General features: G+C 36.4%; 1 protein-coding gene across 3 annotated transcripts; it reads left to right on the top strand.

Annotated features, from left to right (window-relative positions):
• Nucleotides 1-112: 112 nt before the first annotated feature.
• On the top strand, nt 113-14,163 carry NUDT12 (nudix hydrolase 12). Of its 3 annotated transcripts, none has more exons than XM_061424502.1 (7): nt 113-195; nt 2,783-2,994; nt 3,535-4,124; nt 7,164-7,331; nt 8,681-8,794; nt 10,947-11,146; nt 12,099-14,163. In XM_061424502.1, exons 2-7 carry the CDS (start codon nt 2,789-2,791, stop codon nt 12,207-12,209), a joined length of 1,389 nt encoding a protein of 462 aa, XP_061280486.1. In that variant the 5' UTR covers nt 113-195; nt 2,783-2,788; the 3' UTR covers nt 12,210-14,163. The 3 variants fall into 3 exon arrangements, with proteins under 3 accessions (XP_061280486.1, XP_061280485.1, XP_061280487.1); XM_061424501.1 differs by lacking the exon at nt 113-195 and adding an exon at nt 206-289; XM_061424503.1 differs by lacking the exon at nt 113-195 and adding an exon at nt 300-358.
• Nucleotides 14,164-27,527: the final 13,364 nt, after the last annotated feature.

Genomic DNA, 27,527 nt, shown 5'->3' with positions numbered 1-27,527 from the left:
CTTCGAACTACATCTCCCATAAAGCCGTGCGCGGACACCTGCCCTTCACCGGAAGTTCTCGAGGCTCCATCCGGCGCCGCAGTGTGGGGTTTCCCCGGCTCTTGGACTACAAACCCCTGTGTCCGTTACTGTGGTCACCTGTGGGTTAGTAGCAGCAGCGGCAAGTTGGCGGGCCCAGGGCCCCTTCTGGAGCCGGTAACCAGTTCTCTGTGCTCTTTGCGTCTCCGCGCTGACGGGCCCTGCGCTGCTGGGTGGTGTGGCGCAGCCTCGCGCTACGGCGCGGACGCAGGTGTGGACTTAAGAGCCTGGGCTTCCGGGAGGGGGCTGGGCGCGCAGCCGACCCAGCACAGTCTGAGAGGTGGGGATTCGCTGTGGGTTCATTTCACTATGTTTAAAGAATTCTCACAGTCCTGGCACGGAAACAGACATTCAAGGAACTTGGAGACGCTGGGGAGACCGTGCATGGGGCGGGGAGGGGAGCGTTTGGTAGGTGAGCTGGCCCTCAGGAATGCCCCAGAAATTCGGGTCGGTGACCGCAGTGACAAAGCTGTTTGTGAGGTCTGCCCTGTCTCTTGAGCCATGTGGCCTTGGACCAGTCAGGGGCCCTGGTCCACACACCCATAAAACTGGGTGTTGGTTTGGCTCAAGGTGTGAGACCCTTTAAAGTCAAGATTCTTTAAAACCGTCTCTGAGGATTGTCCATATTCTTGGAAAGCAAGAGCAGCATTAGGCTAACTGAATCACCTGATCCTGCCTTCAAACACCCTGTCTTCAGAAGAACCTGAGGAGAAAGGAAAAAGTAAATCGAACAGTAGATCTGGACTTCAGACTGTTGTGTGCTCTTCTGGAATGAGTAATGGTTCTGTTTCTAGATGGCCTTTCTGGCGAGAAAGCGTAAGGGGGGAAAGTATACATTTTCTACTTTTTTCTCCTGAAAATACCTTATGCATAAGCATTGCACTGTGGGTACTGAATGGTACTGTGTTTTTGGAGGCCAATTTTGCAGTCAACCGGGAGTGAGTGGACTATGGAGGAAGTGAGGACGTGACCATGACTTAAATATTACCTATAGTAAACCAAACTGAAGAACCTGGATGATATGATTTTAAGGAAAGACAACTTCAAAGGGAAAACCATACATGAGTCTGTATACAGCAGTGCAAAATAAAATCCTGAAAAGTAGCTTCTGTTATTCATAATGTTTTTAACGTGTTTAGAAATCTTAATATGAAGAGAATGGTGAAGTAAATTCTAGGGTAAATCCAAAGAAATGAATTGTTTTCTAATCCAGAAGCCACCCCTCCTAATTTAAGTTATATACAGAATTTCAGTATTTTGTTTCTATTTCTGTGAGTAGTTTTAGCCTATTTATAGGTAGCAGAAAGATAATAAACAGGCAAGGTGAACAGACACAAAATAAGAAAGTTAATCTCCAGCCCATTTTTTTCTTTAAATATTGTCATGCTGCTACTGATAGACAATTGATAAACAAAATTGTAGTCAGAACCTTAAAGACAACTGCTGTCAAAAATTATGGATTATATAACCTTTCTTTATAGCCTCAGTAGGTTATCCTCAGAAGGTAGAAACCTAGTTAGAATCCCAAATATTTTCTTAATAGAATTTCACAGAAAAAAAAATCATACCATAAAAAAAGTACTTTGAGGAGTTTATAGACAATTGAAAAATGAACCATTTCCCCCAAAATTGTGCCCTACCACAATTCAGTGGTAGTTGTGCCCTACCACATTCAGCCCACAATTAGGAAGCATTTATTAGAGGATATGGAACAATTAGTTTCAATCCCTGGGTCGGGAAGATCCCCTGGAGAAGGGCATGGCAACCCACGTCATTATTCTTGCCTGGAGAATCTCGTAGACAGAGGAGCCTGGTAGGTGGCAGACCATGGGGTCCACAGAGTCGGACACGACTCAAGCAATTTGGTGTGCACACATGCACGCACACGTAGAACAGTTCTTTCTTACTGAAGTAACAGGGTGACAAAACAGACAAAGTTAATGATTTTAAAAGCTTCTGTGATTCAAGGATAGACAAAATGACCAATAGAACAGTGTTCAATAATAGATCCAAAAATATATGGTCATCTCATTTATGACAAGTCTAAAACTGCAATATAATGGGACAAAGACAATAAATTTGAGAATGACCCTGACTCAAATGGATTTTATCTATTGGGATAAAAATGTATCGTGACCTTTACCTCACACCATGAGCAAAAATCAATCCTTGATGGACTAATCAATCCCTGTGAAAGGTAAAGCAATAAATTTTTTTCACATGAAACTTAGTTCTTTGAATAGGATCATAATTTCCCTGAGAGGACAGATCTGTTTCTAGTATCATGTAGTCTAAGAGAATACTACTTGTCCTCTGCTAAAATCACCTGCTTTATTTCTATCTACTTTAACTTCCCTCATGCTCTGATCTGTATTGGAGTCCCTCTGGTTTGCCTCCAATACACTTTCCTGTTTGTCATATCTTTTACCTTATCCCCCATCCCACTGATATCACTCCCTTCAACTCTTCCACCAAAGTTCTTTATACATTGTTTTATACATCCTTCATATTGAATTACATTTAAAATTCTCAACTGATAACAGTTTTTGTGTCCTGTGATGACACTTGACAGTTACCTTTTTAAGAGTAAATCGTTTTAGAAACCGTAACTAATGTTCTAATTATATCAACACTCTGATAATGTTCAATCACTGATACAAGAAAGCAATTGTAAATGAGTTTTTTCCTATTTTCCTGTTTTAAGGAAGAAATGTCTTCTGTAAAAAGAAGTCTGAATCAAGAAATAATATCCCAGTTTCACTATTCAGCTGCAGAAGGAGATATTGCCAAGTTAACAGCAATACTCAGTCATTCTCCATCTCTTCTCAATGAAACTTCTGAAAATGGCTGGAGTGCTTTAATGTATGCTGCAAGGAATGGGCACCCAGATGTTGTCCAATTTCTGCTTGAGAAAGGGTAAACATTTTAGGCTGTGCCACCTGGAGAGTGTCTGGTTTAATTTATGGATAGTGTATTTTCTTTTCAATTTTTCGTATAGCCATATTTATAGTATTGGGTTTGTAAATAACTCATTGAACAGTCTTGTTATATAATAGCATAATTTCTAATTTAAAACTTTTTTATTGGGGAATTAACTTTTCATACTTAATAGCCAAGCAGTTAATCAGTTAATCTAATTTTTTTCTGAAATAAAAAATGCAAACCTGCCCACTATGACTACTGAAAATTCCTTGTAAAAATTTAATATCCCCTTACAGCACATAAAATGTATGCTTTTTATTTTACAAATCTTCCAGAAATTTTAATCATCCACTGTCTCTAACTTGTAATCATTTATGATGGGTTTTTAACCTTTCCATTAATATATTATATTTTAAAAGAAAATGAAATTATGTGATTATTAAATAGAGGGACTATCATGTATATCTAGAAATTTTTATTGTAATAAATACTGAAGAAAATGTTTGCTATTTTATATTTTGCTTCCATCCATAGATGCGACAGATCCATTGTCAACAAATCAAGGCAGACTGCACTGGATATAGCTAAATTTTGGGGCTATAAGCATATAGCTAACTTATTAGCTAATGCTAAAGGTGGGAAGAAGCCTTGGTTCCTAACCAATGAAGTGGAAGAATGTGAAAATTATTTTAGCAAGACACTACTGGACCGGAAAAGTGAAAAAAGAAATAATTCTGACTGGCTGTTAGCAAAAGAAAGCCATCCAGCCACAGTTTATATCCTTTTCTCAGATTTAAATCCCTTGGTTACTCTAGGAGGCAATAAAGAAAGTTTTCAACAGCCAGAAGTCAGGCTTTGTCAGCTGAACTACACAGATATAAAGGATTATTTGGCTCAGCCTGAAAAGATCACCTTGATTTTCCTTGGAGTAGAACTTGAAATGAAAAAAGAGTTTTTTAATTATGCTGGGGAAATCTCAAAAGAAGAAGAAGATGGGTTGGTTGCCTGGTTTGCTTTAGGTATAGATACTGTTGCTGCTGAAGAATTTAAGCAAAGGCATGAAAATTGTTATTTTCTTCATCCACCAATGCCAGCTCTTCTGCAATTGAAAGAAAAAGAAGCTGGTAAGAAGTGAACACTGGTTTACTTGTATTGGTAATAATCTGGTTTTGGGTACTGGATTAGAATTGCATGTATCTGCAATTTCTAGGAAGCACACTTTTTCCAGGAAGCAATGAAATTAGGCTGTCTTCAGTAGAAACTTCCTGACATTCTTACCCTAGAGGACTACTCTTCTGGGTGGTAACAGCAGTTTTAATCAGCCAAGATTAGTTTCCCCAGAATTAACCCTAGTGCATACTGGTTTCATCTGATTATTCAGTGAATGATTACTGAGTGCCTGCTATACATTAAACATGCTGGCAAAGACCTTGACTACTTTGTTTTCTGTTGCTTGTTATACCAGTTCACATGGGGTCATATGTATCATGCTCAGAAATGAGGGATTTTAACCTAAATTCCATTTAAATGTTGTAATCTGGCCTGTGTTTTAAAAAAGAAAATCACTCTAGCTGCTTTGTAGCTCATGAACTGTAGATAGTAAAGTGTGGAAGTCAGGAATCCTGTTATGAGGAGGTTGAAGATTATAGTAGCCCAGGTAAGAGAATGCAGTGGTTTGGATTAGTGGAGTAGAGAGAAAGGGAGAGTTCTGAGATATTACGAAGGTAGAACTGATAGGGCTTGAACAGTAGGTTGAGACTTGTAAGTGAGAGAGAGATGATGCTAACATAGACTACAGCCTGAGTTGTTAAGATGATAATAGGAGAGATGGAGGAAAAGTGATACAGTCAAGGTATATTTGGAGAGAAAATCAGCAGTACTTGTTAATGGAGTGGGTGTGGAGTATATAATAATGAAGTGAAAGATTAAGAAGGACTGCTAAGTTTGAAACTTTAATCATTTGGTAGATACTAATAAGCTTTATTGATAAAATAATACAGAGTCATGGGTAGAGCAAGGGAAGCAGAACAGACTTGAAGTAAATAAATGAAGATTTTATCTTTGGGCATGTTAAGTTTTAGAGAAGGGAAACAGAATCTGGAACAAAGGAAAGAACTAGAATATACCTGTATGAGAGTCATCAACACAATGGTGGTGTTTAAATCCCAGGAAACTTTCAGGTTGCATAAAAATTTGAGAGCAAGCAAGGAGAACCTGAGAATCGCCTGAATCCCCCTGAGTTTTAGAGGTCAGATAGGAGAGGAGCCATCAAAGAAGATGTTGACAGTATGGCCACAAGTAAGAACAGGAGAATGTGCTTGTAGAAACCAAGAGAGCAAAGTGTTTCTTGGAGTTACTAGTCAAATATATTGAATGCTGTGGAGAGTTTGAGTAAGATGAAGATACAGAATTTTTTTTAAGAGTCTTTGGTTTGGTAATATGAAGCTGTTGGTAATTTGACAAGAGGAGTGTCCGTGGAATAGAAGGAGTTGAAGGTATACTATGGTGGACTGAAGAGTTAATGGGAGGTGAGGAAGGGGGTCACTTGTCAGTGTCCACTTTCCCTTAGGTAACCTGACAGGCTCTTCCAGAGACCTCTTAGACACTCATCCCAAAATCAGGAGTGTTATGTTTTATTCTCTACGTCTGTGGAAAAAACACTATGAGTTTAAAATTTCTTCTCTGTATATGTAATTACATATACAGCTTCAAAGAGAGTCGCACAGAGTCAAACACGACTGAAGCGACTTAGCAGCAGCAGCAGCATGTAATTACAATATCTTAAAAAACAGTAAGGAAACTGAGGCTCTTTTACTCAGCTGCTGTGTAACCTTATGTAGATCCATAACCTCTGTGTGCCTCAGTTTCTCCTGCCAAAAATGAGGATAATAATGGCACCTACACTATAGTGTTTCTCTAAACATTAAATAAGATGATGTGTGTGAAGATCTTTGCTGGGTGCTTGACACACAGTAAGTACTCAATAAATGTTAGCTTTTCTTATTGTAATGAGAGTGAGATAATGGCGGTACTCTGAGGTAAGTTACAGATTACAGAGTAACAGAGCAGGCGGATATTTAATGTTGCCTATGTTCATTGAATGTCACTGTTCCATTTGTTTTAATTTATGGCTTATTCATTTTTCCCAGTTTAAAACGTTGCTATTTATGGTTATTTTATTTCAAAATCCTTAGACCAAATAATCTGTTTTAGGGGAGAGAAGTTTTGTCAGGCATTTGAAATGTAGCATTTCTACTCTTATTGCCCCAATTCTACTATTTTTGGTCAGGCCATATTATTTTTTGAAGTATCAGGGTAAAGGTTGTAGACAGGGTGTACATAGTCTAAGATTTATTCTATTGGGCATTTTTGTCATAAACAAAGTTAATCACAAGAGTTGTAAACACAATATTTAAAAAAATATTCTATTACTTTCCAGTTATAAACAGAATATGTTCCACAGTGACACACACCAGTACTGTCTTAGGCACCAAGGAAAGTAGAGATGGATTCCTACAGTTTCCTAGTAATATTTCATTTATGGTCCAAATCTAAGTTAGGAACTGTCTTTGTAGTGTATTTTTATGAAAGTCACTATTGTAAAGTCTTCCCTGGACTTCCCTGGTGGCTCAGATGGTAAAGAGTCTGCCTATGGTGCGGGAGACCAGAGTTTAGTCCCTGGGTCAGGAAGATCCCCTGGAGAAGGAAATGGCAACCCACTCCAGTATTGTTGCCTGGAAAATCCCATGGACGGAGGAACCTGGTAGGGATGGGATCACCAAGAGTTGGACACAAGTGAGTGACTTCACTATTGTAAAGTCAGTATACACTAGAGTCATGTATATCCAAAATTTACAAATCACCTATGGTAAAAGCCTAAACTAATACAGTGTATATGGATGTTAGTACATCCATCTTATATGAGAATTTTATTTCATTAGTCCAAATTAAAGGTAAATCTAATTTTCATTTGTCATCTGTAGAATTTAAATCTTTTAATTTAAAAGACATATACAGATAACAAAAGTAGGAAAATAAAACCTTTGATCACACACCTACAATATAGTACATGTCTTTATTATGACTTAAGAATGTTCTTTCCTTATGTATTAATTTGTTTACCATTTGTCATTGAATTAAAGCTTCTTTTGCTCCCGTCATAGGGGTTGTAGCTCAAGCAAGATCTGTTCTCGCTTGGCACAGTCGGTATAAGTTCTGCCCAACCTGTGGAAATGCAACTAAAATTGAAGAAGGTGGCTATAAAAGAGTATGCTTAAAAGAAGACTGTCCTAGTCTCCATGGTGTTCACAATACATCATACCCAAGAGTTGGTAAGCCTTTTCTTTTACAGTGAAATCTCGGCCATCTGGAAACCCCAGGGAATAAGACATTCTGGAAAGACAAGATTTTGAGTTGCTAAGGAGCTTTACCTTTTTATTAAAAACATGTTTAACCATTAAGACCGTAAGTATTAAAGTATTACCTAATTTGATGACTTTTAAGTAAAGTTCATTGTACATAACTGACCATTTCTTAACCTTGGGTTAATTAGCATGAATTTGATGCATTGAGGTACAGGATTTCAAAAGCCCACCATCTGCATCCATTTAGTGAAGAGAGGGAGAAAAAAAAAAAAATACACCCTAACAGTCCAGTACCTTCTTGCGGCATCACCAAAACAGCCTGGAGCTAGCTTCTCCATACTGCTGGTGTCTGCTTCTACCTTCTGTCTCCCAATCACTGCTTTGAATTGGCTGTGGACTTGGAAATCTGATAAACCAGCCCTTTAAAACTGCGCAAAAAGGGACAGACCCAGCCACACCTGAGGATGTCTGGGAGTAAAGCGCATGGCCTAGTGACAGGTGTTTGCTGCTTAGAGCATTTCACATTTGATTACTGATCCTCAGTCATAATCTAGTGAGGCAAACTCACTGAATTAGTGACTTCTTGAATCGTTCCAGAAGTCACTAATGCAGAGAATATTATTTAAATAAATTAATTTTTTTTAATGGCTTAAACTTAACCATCAAGCCATATTAGCTTTTAAAAACACTTTGTTAAGGACGAGAAAGGGGCAACAGAATGAGATGGTTGGATAGCATCACCAACTCAGTGGACATGAGTTTGAACAAACTCTGAGAGATAGCGAAGGACAGGGAAGCCTGGCATGCTGCAGTCCATGGGGTCACAAAGAGTCAGACGCAACTTAGTGACTGAACAACAAACAACAACAAGGATTGGGATGGAAGGAAATATTTACTATGGTAAAATTTGAATTTTATCCATGCTATATATTAGTTATTTAAAGTTCTTTCTAATTAAAAAAAAAGCCTCACATACTATAAGTATACAATACTTACAATAAATCAACATTTATTGTATACTTACAGTATGTGAGGCTTATTTTTTTAATGCTTATTTTTTATTTTTATCTTATGCTTATTTTTTATGCTATTAAGATGAGAAAGAAGACAAAAATGGCCTTTCTTTAGCTTACTGACAGTATTCTATGCAATTTCCCTGAAACACTGTCTTTAGGCAGATAGAAACAACCTCTTGTAACTAGAAAAGAGTCTTGTTCTTACAGGAGGTACACATTTGTATTATCCTATTAGTGACTGTACACAATGAGTCTAAATTGTTTTTTCCTGTCATTCATACATCTGATTTTTTTAAACAGATCCAGTGGTAATCATGCAAGTTATTCATCCCGATGGGACCAAATGTCTTTTAGGCAGGCAGAAGAGATTTCCTCCGGGCATGTTTACTTGCCTCGCTGGATTTATTGAACCTGGTGCGCCTTTTCTTTATAATTTTTATAGTAATTTCCATTTAACATATGATTTCTAAATAAAAGTTTTGGACAGCATTTGAAAGTAATCTCTGACGACCTATCATGTTATAAAACTGGGGTATTTTAAAATATTTTCTGTGTTTTAAATAATATAATTTTTGTTGTTACTAGTGGAATAATTTCATCTGTTTTAAAAATTCTTTGCTTTTTCATATATTGCTCTTACCCAAGGCATCACTTCCTTCTGTACTAGACTCAGTTGTCACCTTTTCAGAGAGACTTTCCCAGATGGAACCAAGTAAATTAGTTAACCCCATATCCTGCATTCACAGTCCCTGTTATCCAGTCTGACTTTTCCCTAGAGCACTCATCAGCACCTAACAGGGTATATATGTAAGTATGTATTTACTTATCTACCTTTCTTTTTATGTATTTATTATTTGCTAGTACCAGAAAGTAAGTTCCATAAAGGCAAGAACTTTGTTTTATTTATCGCTCTATCCCAAACCCTTAGTGCATATGCCTCCTATGTTGTAGAAGTTCAATAAATATTCAATAAGTATTTGTGGAATAAATGAATATATCTAATTAACACATGTTTAATCTCAATTTCCAGTATCAATCTACACTGATAGATAATAATAGTACTAAACATATGAACTTTTCCAAAGGCTTTCTGTATATTAAATCATATTGTCCTCATACAAATTTACATAGTAGTTACTATTTCACCATAGCAGCTGAATAACTTGCCCAAGAACAAACAGCTAGTGAGTGAGAGGACAGGCATCCGGCCCTGGGCAGTTTGGCTCTAGGTCCCTGCTCCTAATTACTATGCTTGCTCTAGTAGCTCTAGGTCATTTTTTTAACTGCTATGTAGCCTCCCACTTATGAATATTCCACAATTCATTTATCCATTCTGCTATAAGCTTTTACCTTTACCAGCAACACTGCAGTGAATCCTTGTGTACATTTGGCCTTCGTAGGGTGTATATCCGAGAGCACGGCTGCTAGCTCATAGACCATGAGCATCTTAATCATTTCCACATATTGCCAAGTTATTTTCTGAAATATCCCTGCCAATTTACACTGCCTCTGGAAGTACATGAAATGTCTGTTATTCCTCCTCTTTACAGAGTTAGGAATATCAGGACCATATTTGCTATTCTGATGGATATGAAGTGGTATGTCATTGTAGTTTTAACTTTTATTTCCCTGCTGATGAAGCATCTTTTTCAGATGTGTGTTAGGCATGCAGTTTCTTTCCCCTTGAATTTTATATTTTAAATTCTTTGTCTGTTTTTGTTTTGGTTGTTTAATCTTTTTTTCTTATTGATTTTAGAGGTCTTTTAATATTCACTGTGTGCTAATATTTATTTAGGTTTGGTCTTGTAGATATGCTAGTGTAAAAGTTATCTTTTCAATATTTTTTATAAACATACATTAATTTTATATAGGAAATTTACCAATCTATTTGAAATAGAAAGCTATATTTAAATAACAATATTTCTAAACTTTCAGATAACCTTAACTTAAAATTATTCCATTTAGTCTAATTCTCAATTTCAATAAATCAGAAATATAAATTCATTTATGGGCATCACTTTATTTTATCATAGCTGGGTCAGTAATTATCTACAGAATAATTATTTGGAAAGAGAAAATGAGTTTCATTTTATGCTGTTTTTAAACTTTTAGTGTTATTTGATTTTTAACTCTTTGGAAAGTGTTATCTGTAATAGTTGTTTGACAACATAAGAAAAATGTTTCAAGATTTTAGTGAGGAAAAGGTTAACCACATAAACAAGATAATACATAAAATGTTTGCATAGTGTTTAGCCAATAGTAAATAGGTACTGGATATTTGTAGATGTTAAAATTTTTTAAATGTAACAAATTTAAGCCTTTAAGAAATGAAAAGTTTCCTGGCATTTTGATTCTGTATGTTATATTTAAATTTTTTTTTTTAATTCTGTATGTATATTTAAAAAAATAATGTTTCTTTAATTCCAATCTACTTTTAGGCTTCTGCTTTCTGATTCTATGAACTGGGTTTCTGTCCAAAGTGATTTTCAAAGGTTTGAACCATTTGGAGGACAAAATGTCCAAGGCATGTTCATCAGCTACTTGTTCTTTTGCCCCATTTGATTAGGGGAGACAATAGAAGACGCTGTTCGGAGAGAAGTAGAAGAGGAAAGTGGAGTCAAAGTTGGCCATGTTCAGTATGTCTCTTGTCAACCGTGGCCAATGCCCTCTTCCTTAATGATTGGTTGCTTAGCTGTGGCAGTGTCTACAGAAATTAAAGTTGACAAGAATGAAATAGAGGATGCCCGCTGGTTCACTAGAGAACAGGTAAAGTTCAATTTAATTTCCTTCTCCTATTGATTGTTCTCTGACTGTATTGGTTTGGGCATGTAGCAAGGATACATGTTTTCAACCAGTTGAATGAATGGCTATGGCCCCTCATCATTCACGGATTACCACGTAATTGATGTGTCCTATGTTACTCCTGCTGTGACATACTTCTAGTGATGATGAGTCTGTGCCATTTTCTTATTTCAGATGCTGTTCCCTGAGATTAATGATCTTTCAGTGGCCTTAAAATGGGTGGTCATTATTTCAGATGAGAAGCAGGAATATTACTATTAGACATAGTTTATAGTATTGAAACAAGTAACTCAAAAAAAATCAGTAAAACTGCATAAAAGTTTAGAAAAATTCTTGATCATTTTAAATGCACTTGATAAGACTGACAAAACTGTTTAACAAAGATGCACTCAGAACTTTTTAAAACGCAGCCTTAAGTAGTACAGTGAAAGATAAATTACTTGTCTCTGTCTTATATAACTCAGTGTCTTTGTATAAAAGACAGAGGGGTACACTACAGTAGTGATAACCTGAAACCCTTTGTCACTTTGCCTTCACAGAATTAATTGTATTTTATGCTCAACCTCAAAAAGTAGAAATTAGATTTTTTTCAGAATTTGATAAAAGGAAATTTTTTCTAAAGGTTCATTTTCACTTTGAAAATATATGTGTAGCAAATACTTTGTTCTTTTATCACCTTATTTTCATCAGGAAAAATACCTTTCTGAAATATTTTTAAAATTGAATCACTAACTCAATGAAGCAACTAAAAATACTGTACTGAATTTTGCATGTTGAAAATGGATGTTATTACTTTCTCCTTTTGTTATTCACTGTGAAAGTTACTACATTTTAGTTAAATTGTTTTAAGAATAGAGATAGTATTTAAGTGTGATAGTTTTGAAATCCTAATGCATTTTACTGTGGTGTATTTTAGGTTGTGGACGTTCTGACCAAAGGCAAGCAGCAGGCATTCTTTGTTCCACCGAGCCGAGCTATTGCACATCAGCTAATCAAACACTGGATTGGAATGAACCCCAATCTCTAAATCAAATAACTAAACTTTGACTATGTCTAATTGATTTCTAATCCTACTTATTCCTCAAGTGAGATTAGAAATGTTTAATGCTCTTTAGAATGTCAGCTTTTGTCAAATCTGAGTCAGCATTCTCTGAACTTTTTTGAGGGGGTTCTGCTCAAGAGTTTTATCTCACAAAACTGTATCTCTAATAAGAGAAATCATGTTGTAAAGAAGTAGATTCTAAAATGTAAATAAACCTAAATTTCATTGCCTCTTATAAGCATTCACCATTCACTAAAGTCCTTTTATGAAAAATGAGACAAAATATTTTTAATGAATTTTAAGCTTAATTTTTAATGTTTTCATTATTATGAAGGTCCTTTTGGTTGTCATTGGCTGAATTTTGCTCATTTTACCACTTTACGTGATCCACTTTTTTCTCCTGGTTTTATTGTTCTGTCAGTGACACTGTTATAGTGTTGCTACTAATCTGTTTTGATCAGTGTTAAGAATTTCTTATTTTAACAACTCTATTAGTGATCAGTATACCACACCTTCAGGGAAGGAGAATTTAAGTGAGAGAATATCATTGTGTCTGGGATCCCCTCTTAAACATAAAATTAATTAATATATCTATTTGTTAACTATACTCAAAGTTGTTTTTTAAGACAAATTAAAAATCTCTTCTTTTTTCCCTAAAATTAAACATATTTGAAAGGAATTCTCTCCAAAGTCAGATATTAAATAAAATCTCAGATAGATTTACTTATTAAATAAAATGGCTTATGGCATTTTGTGATAAGGGAATGTATCTTCACTAGGAGAAAATTGTATAATAATTACTAATAATGTTTATTAAACTCAAATACAGCATCTTGATTTTAGCCTTATTTCAACATTCTAAGAAGCATTTATACAATAACTATATTTTAGAACTGAATCAGTACGATTTTAGAGAAAGTAAATTGTAGTAGTTCACAATTTTGTAACATAGAACTGTTATATTTCACAAGGTTATTTTGAAATTGTTTTAAAAGTTCTTTTATAAATGTATAAATTTATATAATTTCGCTCTTTACTATTCTATGGTAGAACAGGAAGAGAACTTAAAAACAATATATGTATGTAGTTCACTGCCCTTTTTTTTATAGATAAGGAAATCCTAAAAGGTGAACTTAATTAATTTATCCATTAAAGGTGAATTGATTAATTAATTGGTGACAGTTACACAATTACTAGTTATAATTGTTAATACAATTAATTATAATTACAATTAAGTAACTTAATTATTGATACAACAGTCTGTACTGCACAGTTCAGGATTCTCACTCTAATAGGAAGTAAAAACTATTACTGAAAGTAAATAAGTAATAAAATAAAGGATGATAAGACTAAATTTAATTTACCAAATACTGTTAATTAAAATTTTAGGCACTAAAGTTCATTTAAAGAAGTTAACTTTTCTAAACAAAACTTTATTTTACTAATGAACAATGATTTTCTTAGTAATTGATGAAGATATTGATATTAGGACTTTAGAGAAAATTCAAACTATATAAGACATTTAGATACACAATAAGATTTGAATTATGTAAGTATATAGAAAATGATGTGCCTTGATTATTATGAAATATAATGACTCCAAGTTCCACTTTATCCCAAATGTACTTTTTATACTTATAGATTCTAAGATTACATCATAAAATTCTAGATTTTCATAATGTTAGGATAGCCAAGTAAAATATAAAGTATCAATAAAATTTATAAGTTTAGTTTTTTATATTTAATCCTATACCCAGGGAGAATCAATATCTAAGTAAATTATTGTTTTAATAATTATTCTTAAATTGCTAACCTCTGAGAGGTGGATAGTTCCACATAAATAGAAGGACTAACAAGAAATATTAGAGATTCAAGTACCGTGATTGTGTCCTAATGAAAAGGAAGGTAACAATACATTAAAATATTTGTTTATTTTCTGTTTCATGTGTCATGTGTGGTTTTTTAAAATATGTTTTGATAAATGTTTTCTGAAAAATGGAAAAAGCCAAATTTTAGTCATCTTCCTCTGTTTAAAATTAGTAGTGTGTAAACAAAAAATACAAATGCCTTTTACAAAGTTGCCATATTTGGAAGGCTTAATTTTTTATAATTTAAATGTATTTAATCTTTTTAATCTTTACAAGTTGGGGTCACATATATTTGTATACATATATATTATGTTTTATATATATATACACACAGAAACTTAACATATACACATGTACACATACTGTAAATTTTATCTTCTGATTTAAAGTTACATATCTAGTCTAATGTCTATTTTTATTACTTGTCTAACATTACCAGTCTCTGCATTTTAATTTTTCATTTGGCTGGAAAAATGATTAACTTTTTCAAATATAAGGTTAGGGACATCGATTAAGATAGAAGAGAATGAAGCAACAGAGGGTGAGACCATTAGATGGAAGGAGAAAGTATAAGTTTTAATAAGCCAATAAATTCAATTAAAATCTTATAAACAACAGTAGACAGATAGTCCTAGAACTGTGTTGCTAATGCATATATAGCAAAATACTAGGTGAGACTGTACTATAAAACAAATCTATTAATTATTCACAATAAAATTCCCACAACGCAAATTTAATTAGGGATGAGAACCAGTTACTAGGTTCTGAATGTGTACGTGTGTACACATGTCAGTGTATTTGTGCAGGCTCACGCTCGCAAGAGGATGAGATGGTTGGATGGCATCACGGACTCAATGGACATGAGTTTAAGTAAACTCCAGGAGTTGGTGATGGACAGGGAGGCCTGGCGTGCTGCAGTCCGTGGGGTCGCGAAGAGTCGGACATGACTGAGTGATTGAACTGAACTGAACTGATGCTTGCAAGCTGGGGGTGATGAGTAAAATTTATGTGCTGGGCTTAAAACAGCCAGTTTTCTCTTAGCAGAACAAGTATCTAGGACAAAGTAATCCAAAGTGCAAAATTAGGAGCGTCTGTCTACAGATGTGAAAGATCTGGGTCTTGAGGCAAACCAGAAGTACTTGCAAAGCAGTTGGAAAGGGAGGGCTGAAGAGTCTGACATCAGTGCAGATGAGAGGGGTGCTCAGTAAGGGGGCCAAGCGCTTGGAAGCTTTGACACCCCAGGGGTGAAGAGAGGCCCAGAGGCACCGTGTGCTTTGAGGAGACCAGAAAAATAATGTTGCTAAGAGCCTGCATCTTTAAAGACAATCTCTTCAATCAGGAGAGAACTGTTAAGAAGTCACTTGTAAAAATAAACAGTACTGAAAAGGATTTTTTTTTTCCTACACTACACCTTGTCCTTTTTCTTCCCTGGACACTTGGGTAGAATTCAAAACAGCTTCTGAAAGGTGGTGTGCAATTTATATTATATCCAATAGAGTTTTCAAGTAATTCCATTTACTTGCCCAACTTAGAAATGGTCACATGGAAAGTTACGTGAATGATGGCATGAGAAAAACGGGTCATCAGCAGCCTGAATTCTTTTATATGGGAAAAGTTCTTTCAACTATAAAGTAAAAATCTTGGGAATGTTGATTGGCATACCAGGCGAATACTGTTTTCACTAAAGGATACCCACATATTAATATAATTGTACTCATTGGTGGAAGTAGCAGTTGTAACTTTATTCCTTCAAGAATGCATGTCTCTTACTGCTAAGCAGATAACATCATACATTGGACAACAGATATTTCTCCTTTTCACAATTCCCATTATAATGATGCTCTACAGAATAGTGGAGTGGCTGTGGAGTTTTAAAGCAGATCTTAAGTTTTTGCTAATGGATACATTTTTGACCCTGACGCTGGGAAAGATTGAGGGCAGGAGAAGGGGACGACAGAGGATAAGGTGGTTAGATGGTATCACCAACTCAACGGACATGAGTTTGAGTAAACTCCGGGAGTTGGTGATGGACAGGGAGACCTGGTGTGCTGCAGGCCATAGGGTCGCAGAGAGTCGGACACGACTAAGCGACTGAACTGATCTGAACATTTTTCTAAAGAAGTCTGACAAGAGACAAATTTTAGCAGAAAGAATGAAAAAATGTCCTGACTTTTCACTCCTGGGCTCATGGGAATTCCTTGTCTTATCCCTGATGGATTAAGAACATTCTCCTAACCACTTAATTCGGGAAGTAGTTTCATTTTTAGTAATGTGGAAGTTAGACCCAGCAGTAGAAATGGAAAATAGTACTCATATCTATTTTAGAACAGAGAACTAGACAAGTGATCCAGTCTGAAGCTTATTTTTGTTTACTTTTTATCCTGCCCATTTTACTCTAGCCTGAAATTACACTCTATTTGGAGCAGTATGATGTTTTGAACACCTCAGTAGAGTACCTTATAAATATTTATTACTGCTTTCAGATAGCAGTGAGCTGAAGTCATCTCCATCAATGGGGTAAAAACGATTTAAAATGCCATTTATCCAACAGCTTTGCTGCTAAGAGTTACTTGACTTTTTTGCTTGGTTTACTTGTGTTTATAAAACAAGCTTAAATGTTCCAGCACCAAATAGTTAGGAGGATTTGGAACTCCAAAGAAAAGACGCCCCAACCATGTGCACATTCAAATCTCAGGACTGTGTTGGGCCAGACCATCATCTGCTCTGCATTGTCATAGTGAGGGCTTCAGTGGGAATCTCGCCAGGAGTGGGAAGCCAGTCGAAACACCGTGTGTTCTGGGATAACAAGAGAAAACACAGACCTGTGTAGAGGTTTCTAATTATTATTATTTTGAAAAATACTCTTATGTTGTATAAATTACTAGGTTTGCCATAATGACCTTTTTCTTTGTTTTCCCAGCCATTTTATACATCCATATGAATAATACACATATTTGTCATTCTATTAGATGATATATTCATCACATAAATGCTTTGTTTTGTTTTGGGGCTTCCCTCTTGGCTCAGCTGGTAAAGAAGCTGCCTGCAATGTGGGAGACCTGGGTTCGATCCCTGGGTTAGGAAGATACCCTGGAGAAGGGAAGGCTACCCACTCCAGTATTCTGGACTGTCAGACACGACTGAGCAACTTTCACTTCATTTAACATGATTAAAAGGTCACATAAGTCTCTTTGTTCAGATAATCTAACATCAATATTAATAAATTATAAGTTCAATTTAAATCTAGTTTTCTGGACTTTGTAAAGGTTATTTTTTCCTGTTCTAATATATTTCTAAGAATTACTATGGATCCCTTTTTTTTAAAAAGCTTCTTAGAAAACAACTCTAATTAGCTTGTTCTCCTAATACTAATAATGTTTACGTAGGCTTTACATATAGAATATTAACAATTATTTAATTTTATCCTTAACCGTATCAAATGAATAATAATATCATTATCCCCATTTTACATTTGGCTTCAGTTCAGTTCAGGTCAGTCGCTCAGTCGTGTCCGACTCTTTGCGACCCCATGAATCGCAGCACGCCAGGCCTCCCTGCCCATCACCAACTCCCGGAGTTCACTCAGACTCACGTCCGTCGTGTCAGTGATGCCATCCAGCCATCTCATCCTCTGTCATCCCCTTCTCCTCTTGCCCCCAATCCCTCCCAGCATCAGAGCCTTTTCCAATGAGCCAACTCTTCGCATAAAGTGGCCAAAGTACTGGAGTTTCAGCTTCAGCATCATTCCCTCCAAAGAAATCCCAGGGCTAATCTCCTTCAGAATGGACTGGTTGGATCTCCTTGCAGTCCAAGGGACTCTCAAGAGTCTTCTCCAACACCACAATTCAAAAGCATCAATTCTTCGTTGCTCAGCCTTCTTCACATCAATTCTTCAGCACTCAGCTTTCTTGACAATCCAACTCTCACATCCATACATGACCACTGGAAAAACCATAGCCTTGACTAGACGGACCTTTGTTGGCAAAGTAATGTCTCTGCTTTTGAATATGCTATATAGGTTGGTCATAACTTTCCTTCCAAGGACTCATTCACATTGTTAATAAATAGGAGAGGCCACGTTTGAATCCAAATATTTCACTCTACCAGAGCTATCTTACAAAATTTTTCCACTTACCAGAGCTATCTTACAAAATTTTCTTAATAATGCTGCCTTCACAAAAGTACATCCAGTCTTGATTTCCTCTTTCAGTCCTTTAAAGTTTAGTTATTTTTCAGGTTGGGCCTTCTACTCTTGTTACTCTGTATATTTCTGCAAGATCTTCACTACTTAATATCCAGATTTCTGTCTCCAGCTGTCTGTCAGACATACCTACTTGGGTGTCTCAGAGCCTCCTAAATACTACATGTTTTAAAATTATCTTTTCTAAAAAAATTAAAAATAAATTTAAAATAATAAAAGTATCTTTTCTCACAAGCATGTCCCTGCTTCTATAGCCCTATTTTAATATTCTTGCAATGACTCAGCATGGAACTTTGGGTATTGTTATCCTTGATTTGCCTACTTTATCCCTCACCCTGCCCTTTCCTACAGCAAACAATTTCCAAACCCTATCCCTTTTACTTTTCCCACTACTTCAGGTATTATTCCCAATCCATTCTTCACATTACAGTCAAAGGAGATATTGATAAGGGGAAATCTTTTCTAGTCTTTCCCTTACTTAAAGTTCTTGAAAAGATACCCCATTGGACAAAGAATAAAGTCCTATTTTCTTATCATAACAATTAATCTCTGCAGTTTAAATTTAATCACTTCCCTTGCTTCCAACCCCTCATATACCATAATTCATGTTCCTACAAAAGCCACAAGACACATCTTCTAAATTTTTATTAGGCATTAATAACATTCATTAAGGATCACCTGAATAATTATGGTCAGTATCATATAACACTAGCTTAAATAGAAATATTTCATTTATTTAAAAATTCTAAACTGTTTTTTTCATTGATTTAAGATTTCATAAATTCTAAATCAGGGTCTATCTATTATTTATCCTAGTTTTACAGATGAGTGCACTGAGTCCAGGAGAAGTCAGATACCTCCCCGATGTCCACACAGGTTATGAAAATAGGACTCAAATTTAAATAATATTAATCAAAGTCTACAACCTCCATGATACCATACACCATACTGCTTCTGCTTCTGAATCTACCACATGAAGATAAATCACCATCCAAGAGCCCAACTAGAGCATTTCAGTTCAGTCGCTCAGTCGTGTCCAACTCTTTGCAACCCCATGAATTGCAGCACGCCAGGCCTCCCTGTCCATCACCATCTCCTAGAGTTCACTCAAACTCACGGCCATCAAGTCAGTGATGCCATCCACCCATTTCATCCTCTGTCATCCCCTTTTCCTTCTCCCACAATCCCTCCCAGCATCAGAGTCTTTTCCAATGAGTCAACTCTTCGCATAACCCCAAAATACTGGGGTTTCACCTTTAGCATCATTCCTTCCAAAGAAATCCCAGGGCTGATCTCCTTCAGAATGCACTGGTTGGATCTCTTTGCAGTCCATGGGACTCTCAAGAGTCTTCTACAACATCACAGTTCAAAAGCATCAATTCTTCAGCACTCAGCTTTCTTGACAATCCAACTCTCACATCCATACATGACCACTGGAAAAACCATAGCCTTGACTAGACGGACCTTTGTTGGCAAAGTAATGTCTCTGCTTTTCAATATGCTATCTAGGTTGGTCATAACTTTCCTTCCAAGGAGTAAGCATATTTTAATTTCATGGCTGCAATCACCATCTGCAGTGATTTTGGAGCCCAGAAAAATAATGTCAGCCACTGTTTCTACTGTTGCCCCATCTATTTCCCATGAAGTGATGGGACCAGATGCCATGATCTTCGTTTTCTGAATGTTGAGCTATAAGCCAACTTTTTCACTCTCCTCTTTCACTTTCATCAAGAGGCTCTTTAAATCCTCTTCACTTTCTGCCATAAGGGTGATGTCATCTGCATATCTGAGGTTATTGATATTTTTCCTGACAATCTTGATTCCAGCTTGTGCTTCATCCAGCCCAGCGTTTCTCATGATGTACTCTGCATAGAAGTTAAATAAGCAGGGTGACAATATACAGCCTTGACATACTCCTTTTCCTATTTGGAACCAGTCTGTTGTTCCATGTCCAGTTCTAACTATTGCTTCCTGACCTGCATATAGGTTTCTCAAGAGGCAGGTCAGGTGGTCTGGTATTTCCATCTCTTGAAGAATTTCCCACAGTCTATTGTGATCCACACAGTCAAAGGCTTTGGCATAGTCAATAAAGCAGAAATAGATGTTTTTCTGGAACTCTCTTGCTTTTTCCATGATCCAGCAGATGTTGGCAATTTGATCTCTGGTTCCTCTGCCTTTTCAAAAACCAGCTTGAACATCTGGAAGTTCACAGTTCACGTATTGCTGAAGCCTGGCTTGGAGAATTCTGAGCATTTCTTTGCTAGCATGTGAGATGAGTGCAATTGTGCAGTAGTTTGAGCATTCTTTGGCATTGCCTTTCTTTGGGATTGGAATGAAAACTGACCTTTTCTAGTCCTGTGGCCACTGCTGAGTCTTCCAAATTTCCTGGCATTTTGCATGCAGCACTTTCACAACATCACCTTTCAGGATTTGAAATAGCTCAATTGGAATTCCATCACCTCCACTAGCTTTGTTCGTAGTGATGCTTTCTAAGGCCCACTTGACTTCACATTCCAGGATATCTGGCTCTAGGTGAGTGATCACACCATTGTGATTATTTTGGTCGTGAAGATCTTTTTTGTACTGTTCTTCTGTGTATTCTTGCCACCTCTTCTTAATATCTTCTGCTTCTGTTAGGTCCATACCATTTCTGTCCTTTATCAAGCCCATCTTTGCATGAAATGTTCCGTTGGTATCTCTAATTTTCTTGAAGATATCTCTAGTCTTTCCCATTCTGTTGTTTTCCTCTATTTCTTTGCATTGATCACTGAAGAAGGCTTTCTTATCTCTTCTTGCTATTCTTTGGAACTCTGCATTCAGATGCTTATATCTTTCCTTTTCTCCTTTGCTTTTCACTTCTCTTCTTTTCACAGCTATTTGTAAGGCCTCCTCAGACAGCCATTTTGCTTTTTGCATTTCTTTTCCATGAGGATGGTCTTGATCCCTGTCTCCTGTACAATGTCCCGAACCTCCGTTCATAGTTCATCAGGCACTCTGTCTATCAGATCTAGTCCCTTAAATCTATTTCTCACTTCCACTGTATAATCATAAGGGATTTGATTTAGGTTTCCTTTTTTGTTTGGGTTTCTTCCACCAGAGCATTTAGGTTTCCTTTTTGTTTGGGTTTCTTCCACTTCATCTGCACCACATGAACATCACAGCTGTGTTTCATATATGCCCCATCCAAGACCCTAAGCCACAAAGGCATGCAGTGCAGCACTGTTTACTAAAAGCATATCTGAAAATAAACAGACTGTTAGGAATGGTTAAGACAGATAATAATAGAATGATTAAAGGATGGTAGATCATTCCTGACACTGCATAAGATTAAGATGCTAATCAGATTTTGGATTTAGACAACCCAGATAAATCCCAAGTAGAACAAGACAAGGTACTCAAATCTTTACTTCATATTCTTGCCTTTCAAAACACACATTTGCATTTTATCCATGTCTCCTTTAGAGCTGAGGAACTTATGAAGGCTTTACCCAGGTGAGCTGATTATATGTTCCTTTTGGTTTTTCCTTTTTCTTCTTTTTTATGCCATTTTGAATGAACTATACCCTATTTTAATTCTTGCTGTCCTAAATTAGTTGTTTAGCAAAAGGAAAATTGTTTGAGTGTTATATATGAAGATAATTTAACAATGTATTTCTTCCCAGTCACAAAAAAATCCAACAATTGTTCTTAACCTGCTTTGTTACAAAATAGGATGGATACATCCCAGCCTTCTCCCCCCCCCAAAAAAAAATTCTGAATAGTCAATTTGTTCAGGCTTCTTATATTTATGCAAAGAAAGATATTATATGTACATTTGAATAGCCACCATCTATATCCTAATTTGGTTATTTGAAATAAATTGTACATTTGGAAAGCAAGGAAAATGTAATTGAGAAGCCAGGCTGCTCAATATAGTTGAAATTCTTTCTGAATTCAGTGAGGGTCAGTTTAATTTCAAAGCAGCAGTCTTTGTTTTGAATTCCTATATTCTGCTTTGTTTCATTTGCAGCATTAAATTTACTAATCACCAAATTTGATTTCCTCATCCAGTTTGGTTATAAGACTTTTTCCTGATTAATTTTATACTCAATTTTTTCTATTGTGTAAATGTTTATATTCAATTGTTTTGAAAAATATTAATTACCCAAAACATTGTAATCTGATCTCTAGAAAGAATAAATTAAGAATTAAACATTTTTTCCATAATAATAATTTCATCTACTCTGAGATTTAGATCAATTTCATAGGCAAAATATTCTGACTGATACCTTTTGTATAAATAATCCCAAATCAAACTTGGCAAAATAATGTTTTTGCAACCTCACTTTGAGTTATCATTAAATAGTATGTCCCAAGATTCTGATGACAATGTATATTTACAGTCAAAAAATTCCTCTCTGGATCAAGGATTCAGCCAGTCCCAGTCCTTCTTACCTCCTTACTTTCACTCAGAATTTAAGTATTAGATAGGTTTTCATCTCTTTCTCTTCTCCCAGAATTTTAACATTAGTTCTTTTATTCTAGTGTCAGATTACCATAATGTTGACTAAGTATCCTAAAATTATTTATTTGGAAAGTAAACTGAAAAATAAATCTCTATTGTCCACTTTTTTAGAAAGATATTCTATTCCCTCAGTTGCTAGCAATTCATTTTTTTCTTAAATTTTATGTGAAGTCATTTAACTTTTCAAAGAAATCTATAGTAACCATGTGATAAAATTATAGGATGTTCATTAAATAATCTCGGCATCTTCTCTTCAGGGGGAAAACCATCCAATGACCAAGTTTTCAAATAAGTCTCTTAAATGATACCCAGAATTTTAACTGGGATGGATCAGATTCTCAATTGTCTCATCACCTATAATGCCTCTTTTACAGACTGTTCCTGATTGTTTTGGGGAAAAGCAGAATAAAAATTCTGAATGTGATCTGAATTGTGAAGATAAAAACTCAGCACGCAAAATGTACTGATATATTACTCTTATCTGGAGACCTCAGTGAATTTGAGAGATGGGATAGAATGTTAGCACTGATTATCTGCCCAATACAAACTCAATCATCAATTGATCAAATTAACTTGGCAGACTAATTCTAAACATAATTTCTCATTCCTTCATCATTGGCCAGACTGCAATTTATACACTTTCTAATAACAGTGGGCAAAACTACAGCTTAGACAGATCAAACTATGTAAAAGGAATGAAAGCAAAACTATCAAGCATAGACATTTTAAAATAAATGCCATTTTACTGTTTTCAAAAACATGCATTAGTTTGGATTAAGCTACAGAAAAGTATTTACTTTAGTGAATAAATAAAGTGATCATATGAAATGTTTCAAAATGTTGATTCTAAAATTAGTGGAGAAGGTATATCCTCTAAACATTTTGAATAAATCCTCTATGAAGTCCTTACATCTTGTAAAGTAATATTCTTAGCAAATTATTTTTTCAGAGGTGATGCAAGTAATTTCAAGGTAATTCAGGTTATCCTGAATTATAAATCCTAAACTAGCAATGAGGTTTAACATTGCCCAAAGTACCCTAAATATTATTAGAATAAAAAGTTGGCTATTAATAAGTAGCTGATGATGATAACATTTCCAATGAAACATTTGAAAGAACATTGCTCATTAATGTCTTCTGAGTGACTTGAAGAAGTATAGTTAACCTGCAGCCATTTTTAACTTAAATGTTTACTTGAAATTACTATTACTCTTTAGAATTTAACAGTGTGCTATTATATGTGTTTTCCTTGATTCTAGGCTGGAAAGGAATGATATTACACATTTTCTACTTTGAGCAATCAAAAACTCTCTAGTATCATAGACTAGATGACATTTGTCCTGGGGGGAGTAGGACATGACCTCAGTGAATCACAGTAATTTTAGGTTTGGGGGGAACTACACACTGAGCTTTCTGTATGGAGATCAAGACACAGTGTATTCGAACACTGCTTCAAACAGAGATGTGAGCCTGAATGCTTCAAAATTAAGAGGGTGTCACTTAAACCCATCAGGAGTTGGTAATTCAGCAATTATTAAGCCTTCAGAGAAGCATAGCTCTTCTGGAACATAGTTATTGAAGTAGTGTAGCTCTATTTCAGTAAGTGCAAAAGGAGACAGCATTCCTCTTTAGAAAACTCAAAAGCATTCTTCATTTAATTAATAGGTAAGGGAAGGTCGTCCACAGAAAAAAAGTAGTCCCTGAGATTTATTCAATATGTATTAGGTGCCTGTTCTTTTGCTGACTTTCACATATATGCTTTATTTTTCCTTTTTCTTCATCTTAATGGAAACACAACTGTTTAGTAAACTTTTTACTATTTGAAATATGTAAGTGTTGAAACTGTCATCTCTTCCCTAGTTTGCAGACAGTATAATCGGCCAAAGAGAAATATTATTAAGTGTCACATAAGACTGAATAGAGACTTATGAGATCTAGGAATGATGCTGAAGCTGAAACCCCAGTACTTTGGCCACCTCATGCAAAGAGTTGACTCATTGGAAAAGACTCTGATGCTGGGAGGGATTGGGGGCAGGAGGAGAGGGGGACGACAGAGGATGAGATAGCTGGATGGCATCACTGACTCGATGGACGTGAGTCTGAGTGAACTCCGGGAGTTGGTGATGGACAGGGAGGCCTGGCGTGCTGCGATTTATGGGGTCGTAAAGAGTCGGACACGACTGAGCGACTGAACTGAACTGAACTGAAGACTGAATACATGAAATGGGTCCCTTAAGATAGATTCTATGTTGGCCAAGGCCAGAGTAGGGGGAAACCATAGGTACAGATTTCTCAGATCTAGCAACTGAAAATGTTTTAGAGTAGGTAGGGCTCTAACTGTAGTTGAATAGGGCGATTCCTCCTTGTGCAGTGGTATTTAATCCATGCATCATTCTGCATGTGGGATTAGCTAAACATACGCTTACAGTCATTCCAAAGCCAAAGAAGATCTGCGGCAGAGCAAAATACACTTCCAAGGATGTCTAGTGTTGTCATGATAAGAGCACACAGAGTGTGCCTACACCTTCTAAAGTAAGAGATGCATACCATTGGTGATACGCAAAATGGCTTCCGGGGATGCAAGATGAAAATATTTTCTTTTCATTAGTTATTTGTTCTAATATGTATTAGCTACAACCCAGAATGTGACATGTCTTGTTATCTAACATGAAGCTAAAGTTCAAAATTTAGTGAATCAAAAACTACTAAGCAAATAAACAGCACGGCTATTTTACAGCAGTGGTCAAACTCCTAAAGGCGGTACACAAATCACTGGCAGGAAACAGGAAAGCAAGTGGTACTCATTCCTGCAGCCAATATGATTGATTAACTGTGAGTTTTTTCGCACACGTGTGAAATAGGAGCACATTAAGGAAGGTAAGAGGCACCGCTCTTGTGGATCCTACATTCTCATCTCACTTCTCTAAGTGGAACCTCGGGAGACTAGGGTAATCTAAGGCTGTCTACACTGGGGTGTTTTATCGACTTTTGTTGGATCCCAAACTAAATTTCCTCTGAAGTTCTGGTGGCTCCAGTCAGGTTAGCTATGGCGCAGCCTGGTATCTGATTGATTGAACCCCAGGGAGACAGTCTCCCTAGTGGTGCTTCAGGAAGAAACACTTGCGCAGTCCTGAGCCTCGGAGGAGGATGAGCTTCCGGTGCACGTTGCAAACAGGAAGGCCAAGGCCTTGGCACATCATTGCCCTGCCAGGTACCCTCCTCATGAACACTTCCCATAATCCCCCCGTCCTTGCCCATCACGTCAGCTCTTACATGCAAAGTCAAGCCCAAAGAATAGAAACCTTCGACTCCAAAAAACCACATGTGGACACCGGGGAGACAAGCAATTAAAAACACAACTTAACATCTTACTCTGCAGCCCTGGCCTGCTAAGCTGACTTGCTAGATTTTATCACAAGGTACCTTTAGCACAGGATTACAGAACGATCTTGTGGCCTTAACACCTAGAATAGACCTAGGATGCAGTGTGGGGCAGAGTCTCTTTATGCTGGCCTGAGACAAACTAAAAAGTGATCTCTTCCTAGAAGTTTGCAGATATAGAAAGAAAGAAAAAGCATCTGTGCTTAAACCAAAATTTAAAACATCCAAACATAAGCCTTAGTGTGTACTGCTTGGGAAAGGAGGAAAATGAGGTGGAATGAAATGAAACTCTATTCATTGCAGGTTTCCTCAGGACTGTTCTAGTCTAAAATCTTAAGGCTGTTAAAGATTTTCTGAATGAGACTCTGTTCCATCTGACTGCATTGGGTTCAGTGGGGTTTCTGAATCAGAACCACTTGGTATGTTTGTGAGGTTGAGAGGGTGGGTAAGTGCTCATTAAAAATGCATATTTCTAGGCCCCTCCTCAGAATCCAAATCTCTTAAGAGGTTCCAAAATTGACATTTTTTGCAAGTTACTCCGTGATTCTTAAACCTCTTTTGTCTGAGAATTCTTGTGTTAAACCACAAATTCCTTGAAGTTTAGAATATGTTTACATTTTTATATTAAGGCCCACTCAGAACCTTGAGCCCATAGCACAAAGGGATTCTTCAGTCTGCCTCTACGGGAAACACACTGGGTTTTCCTAATTATGATCCATCTCCTTTTACCAGAATCATTCTATAAGGAAGTGAGAGAGGAAAGAGAGAGTTCCTAGACCATGTCAGGAGGAGGCTCCACATTTAACACCGTAGAGCAATAAAAATCTTCCAAAAATCTTAAGGTAAAAAAAACAGCTCTTCACTTTTCAGAGTATTCCCATGATGAAAAAGAAGAGAAACAGCATCTCAACACTGTTTCCTTGAGCGATCCGTTGCACTTCTCTATTTCCTCTGATGAAAAATGAGGACGTTGAGTAGATGATTGCACACGAATCTGTCCTCAAAGGCTAGACACTTTTGAAAATGTAAGGGATTTTCATTTTTAGTTCATTCTTCCCTTCCTGTACTGGTATTACTTAATATAGCAAACCTTATTAAATACCAAGCTCAATTTTCTTTTGGTTTACTAATACAAATTTTTCTTTACCCAATTCTTAAAACATTAATAATAATAATAACAACAATAAGTTCCACACTCGACAATGCTCTTTTCTATCTGCATTTCATTTCTGCCGAGATTCTGCTTTAACTTGTATAGAGTGAGCTTCCAGCCCAAGGGCTACCCTCATCCTCTAAAGTTATGTTTGAGCAACTATGGGTCAAGTAGGGTGATGATATTTCAACAAAGC

Source organism: Bos javanicus, chromosome 7 (genome assembly GCF_032452875.1).
Source record: "Bos javanicus breed banteng chromosome 7, ARS-OSU_banteng_1.0, whole genome shotgun sequence".
In the NCBI taxonomy this organism is placed as follows: Eukaryota; Metazoa; Chordata; class Mammalia; order Artiodactyla; family Bovidae; genus Bos; species Bos javanicus.
The sequence above is the reverse complement of the archived record's forward strand: the minus strand, read 5'-3'. Positions and strand labels throughout refer to the sequence as shown.